The sequence below is a fragment of the Nansenia antarctica genome, assembly GCF_963989245.1.
Source record: "Nansenia antarctica genome assembly, contig: SCAFFOLD_325, whole genome shotgun sequence".
NCBI lineage: Eukaryota > Metazoa > Chordata > Actinopteri > Argentiniformes > Microstomatidae > Nansenia > Nansenia antarctica.
The window spans coordinates 1-5000 of record NW_027662785.1 but is presented as its reverse complement, the minus strand read 5'-3'; the positions used below and the strand labels follow the sequence as shown (position 1 = coordinate 5000).

General features: G+C 52.7%; 1 protein-coding gene across 1 annotated transcript in view; it reads left to right on the top strand.

Annotated features, from left to right (window-relative positions):
* Positions 1–4339, top strand: part of LOC308175459 (collagen alpha-1(XIV) chain-like) — a gene marked incomplete at both ends in the record, with an annotated part of 64189 nt that extends 59850 nt beyond the window's left edge. The window contains 6 exon segments of the mRNA XM_080551125.1: positions 692–745; positions 1039–1092; positions 1742–1813; positions 3251–3286; positions 3653–3719; positions 4151–4339. Coding sequence (XP_080407251.1) covers positions 692–745; positions 1039–1092; positions 1742–1813; positions 3251–3286; positions 3653–3719; positions 4151–4339 — 472 coding nt within the window.
* Between the last annotated feature and the right edge of the window lie 661 nt (positions 4340–5000).

Below are 5000 nucleotides of genomic sequence, written 5' to 3'. Positions count from 1 at the left end.
CCTCCTCTCCCCTCCTCTCCCAGGCCTTGTATATGACCTCCCCTCCTCTCCCCTCCTCTCCCAGGCCTTGTATATGACCTCCCCTCCTCTCCCCTCCTTTCCCCTCCTCTCCCCTCCCCTCCTCTCCCAGCCTCCCCTCCCCTCCCCTCCTCTCCCAGCCTCCCCTCCCCTCCCCTCCTCTCCCAGCCTCCCCTCCTCTCCCCTCCCCTCCTCTCCCCTCCTCTCCCCTCCCCTCCTCTCCCAGCCTCCTCTCCCCTCCTCTCCCAGGCCTTGTATATGACCTCCCCTCCTTTCCCCTCCTCTCCCCTCCCCTCCTCTCCCCTCCCCTCCTCTCCCAGCCTCCCCTCCTCTCCCCTCCCCTCCTCTCCCCTCCTCTCCCCTCCCCTCCTCTCCCCTCCTCTCCCAGCCTCCCCTCCTCTCCCCTCCCCTCCTCTCCCCTCCTCTCCCCTCCCCTCCTCTCCCAGCCTCCTCTCCCCTCCCCTCCTCTCCCCTCCTCTCCCCTCCCCTCCTCTCCCAGCCTCCCCTCCTCTCCCAGCCTCCCCTCCTCTCCCCTCCTCTCCCAGCCTGCTCTGGGATTCACTAACACATCTCTAAAACATCATCAACAACCATTATCTGACACTCTCTCTGTGTGTGTGTGTGTGTGTCTCTCTCTCTCCCTCCTTCCCTCCCCCCCCTCCCTCTCTCTCAGGGTATTCCAGGAAGGGCCGGGGGGCCAGGGAGAGACGGACCTACAGGGACCAGGGTGAGGTCACATGTCTAACCCATCTAACCCGACCGGACCAGACAGTACCGTCAACGGCCAGTAGGGGGAGGGGCTGGTGGAGGAGGGGGGGGGGGGGGGCCTTGTTGTGTAATGCTTAACGGAATGAGGAACGGTATCAAACACGTTCCACGCGTTGTAATGAGCCCCCCGTCCTCCCCGATTCCTACCTCCGCCAGCCTCCCCAGTGTTGCCTGTGTTATCAGTGTTACCTGTGTTACCTGTGTTACCTGTGTTATCAGAGACGTGTGTTCTGACGCTGCGTTCTTCCGCAGGGCCTGACGGGCAAGGATGGATCCCAGGGGAGACCAGGACCCACGGGGACGATAGTAGGTGTCTCTGTTGGGCTTACAACATCATACTACATCATACAATGTCATAAAACGTTATACATCGTCATACAACATTATACATTATCATACAACGTCATACAACATCATACAACATCATACAACGTCATACAACGTCATACAACATACAACATCATACATCATCGTACAACGTCATACAACATCATACAACGTCATACAACATCATACATCATCATACAACGTCATACAACATCATACAATGTCATACACCACAACGTCATACAACAACATACAATGTCATACACCACAACGTCATACAACATCATACAACGTCATACAACGTCATACAACATCATACAACATCATACATTGTCATACAATGTCATACAACATCATACAACATCATACAACGTCATACAACATCATACAATGTCATACAACGTCATACAACGTCATACAACATCATACAACATCATACAACATCATACAACATCATACAACGTCATACAACGTCATACAACATCATACAACGTCATTGAACTAGAACTCACAGAACTCATTGTTTGTGACCTGGTGCCTTTGTCATGTGACCCTGTGAGTCACGTGACCTGTGATGTCATGTGACCTGTGATGCCATGTGACCTGTGATGTCATGTGACCTGTGCAGGGCACCCCAGGAGCTCCAGGGGGACCAGGGTCCAGCGGACCTCCAGGCTCTGTGGGAGACCAGGGACCCCCCGTAAGTCTGCCCCCCCCCCTGCTGGACACCTACACCCCATAGACCTGAATACACTGATGTACTGAATCAGAATCAGAATCTTACTGTACAAGCACACAAGAGTCCAATTGTTTGGCTTTGGTTCCTCAACGTTGACGTTGCAGCATTCAGATACACAACACACAATAATAATAATAATAAGTAACCGTAAGTAAGTGAAACAAAGTAAGCCTACATTGATAAAGTGATGGAGGGGTCATTTTGATCCTTTGTCAGGTGCACCGAACACAATTTATCTCTGTTTTGTCCTTGTTTATTTGTTTAATGCAATTACAGAGATTGTCGATGGGACTATAGTCGTTTGGGGGAGGGCTGTGTAGATTTGAGTGTCGTCCGCATAGTTGTAGCAGGCAATTTTGTTATTTTTGATGATGTGTCCCAATGGAAGCGTGTAGATATTGAATAGAAGGGGGCCAAGGATTGATCCTTGGGGAACCCCACACATTGTCGGATACAAAGTTGCCAATGGAGGCAGACGTGGGACATAACGCCTGAACACGCAGAATGTTCTCCTCTCCTCAGTCAGAATGTTCTCCTCTCAGAATGTTCTCCTCTCAGAATGTTTTCCTCTCAGAATGTTCTCCTCTCCTCAGTCAGAATGTTCTCCTCCCCTCAGTCAGAATGTTCTCCTCCCCTCAGTCAGAATGTTCTCCTCCCCTCAGTCAGAATGTTCTCCTCCTCTCAGTCAGAATGTTCTCCTCCCCTCAGTCAGAATGTTCTCCTCCCCTCAGTCAGAATGTTCTCCTCCCCTCAGTCAGAATGTTCTCCTCTCCTCAGTCAGAATGTTCTCCTCTCCTCAGTCAGAATGTTCTCCTCCCCTCAGTCAGAATGTTCTCCTCCTCTCAGTCAGAATGTTCTCCTCCCCTCAGTCAGAATGTTCTCCTCCCCTCAGTCAGAATGTTCTCCTCCCCTCAGTCAGAATGTTCTCCTCTCCTCAGTCAGAATGTTCTCCTCTCCTCAGTCAGAATGTTCTCCTCCCCTCAGTCAGAATGTTCTCCTCCCCTCAGTCAGAATGTTCTCCTCCCCTCAGTCAGAATGTTCTCCTCTCCTCAGTCAGAATGTTCTCCTCTCCTCAGTCAGAATGTTCTCCTCCCCTCAGTCAGAATGTTCTCCTCCCCTCAGTCAGAATGTTCTCCTCCCCTCAGTCAGAATGTTCTCCTCTCCTCAGTCAGAATGTTCTCCTCTCCTCAGTCAGAATGTTCTCCTCCCCTCAGTCAGAATGTTCTCCTCCCCTCAGTCAGAATGTTCTCCTCCCCTCAGTCAGAATGTTCTCCTCTCCTCAGTCAGAACGCTCTCCTCCCCTCAGTCAGAATGTTCTCCTCTCCTCAGTCAGAATGTTCTCCTCCCCTCAGTCAGAATGTTCTCCTCCCCTCAGTCATTCTGCTGGTTCTGTTGCAGGGAACCGGGGGACCCAAGGGAGAGAGAGGTGAAAGGGTAAGTCTGTCTCTGAGGGCGAACACTGACCTGAAAGTGATCACCTTTCTATAAATATGTGTGTGTGTGTGTGTGTGTGTGTCACCATCTGTGTGTCTCCATGTGTGTGTGTGTGTGTGTGTGTCATCATGTGTGTGTATGTGTGTGTGTGTGTGTGTGTGTGTGTGTCATCATGTGTGTGTGTGTGTGTGTGTGTGTGTGTGTGTGTGTGTGTCATCATGTATGTGGGTGTGTGTGTGTGTGTGTGTGTCATCGTGTGTGTGTATGTGTGTGTGTGTGTGTGTGTGTGTGTGTGTCATCATGTGTGTGTGTGTGTGTGTCATCATGTGTGTGTGTGTCATCATGTGTGTGTGTGTGTGTCTCCAGGGGGGGCTCCAGTCACAGTCGTCAGTGCAAGCCATCGCCAGGGAGGTGTGTGAACAGCTGATACAGAGTGAGTTTCTCTCTCTCAGTGTGTGTGTGTGTGTGTGTGTGTGTGTGTGTGTGTGTGTGTGTGGAGTGTGTGTCAGGGTGTGTGTGCGTGTGTATCTAAAGCCAGTGTGTATCAGGGTGTGCGTGTGTGTGTATCTAAAGCCACTACTACAAACTACCTTGGCTGATGTGAAGTGGGTTAACTAGCCAACTCCGTAACCGTAGCCGTAAACATTAGCGGGGCAAACCAAAAGTACCAAGAATGATAATTGCGGTGTATAACTATATATACTATGTAACTAACTATATATACTATGTAACTAACTATATATACTATGTAACTAACTATATATACTATGTAACTGACTATATATACAATACGAAGGCTCGTATGTGTGAAAGGGGTTTAACCCTAACCCTGACCCTCCCCTCCTCCCCTCCTCCTCCCCCCAGGTCACATGGCCAGGTACAACTCCCTCCTGAACCAGGTTCCCAGCCAGGCGGTGTCGGTGCGTGCGGTCCCGGGCCCCCCAGGCGAGGCGGGCCGGCAGGGCAGCCCAGGGGTCCAGGGAGAACCAGGCTCACAGGGCCGGCCCGGCTTCCCTGGGTCCAACGGAGAGAACGGACAGCCAGGAGAGAGAGGTACGGAGAGGGAGGGAGGGAAGAGAGGGAGAGAGGGAGGGAGGGGGAGAGGGGAGAGAACAGACAGCCAGGAGAGAGAGGTACGGAGAGGGAGGGAGGGAGGGAGAGGGAGGGAGGGAGGGAGGGAAGGAGAGAGAGGGAGAGGGAGAGGGAGGGAGGGAGGGAGGGAAGGAGAGAGAGGGAGAGGGAGGGAGGGAGGGAGAGAGAGGAGAGGGAGGGAGAGGGAGGGAGGGGGGGGGAGGGAGGGAGGGAGAGGGAGGGAGGGAGGGGGGGGGAGGGAGGGAGGGAGAGGGAGGGAGGGAGGGAGGGAGGGAGAGGGAGGGAGGGAGGGAGGGAGGGAGGGAGGGAGGGAGGGAGGGAGGGAGGGAGGGGGGAGAGGGAGGGAGTGAGGGATGGATGGGGGACAGGTCCTGGTCAGGGGAGAGAGGTAGGGACACACTGCAGAGAGGCAGCTCTCAAAAACAAGAGAAAAGTAGTAGTGAGATGATGATGATGATGTTGTCAGGTTAGAGAACAACAAGGTGTTCCATCCAGACCATGTGACTGGACCAGGAAGTAAGCTGAGCCTTCGTCATGACAGCTATACTGATGCAGATCTGATGGTAAACATGGCCGTTCTCTGCATGGTGTGTGTGTGTGTGTGTGTGTGTGTGTGTGTGTG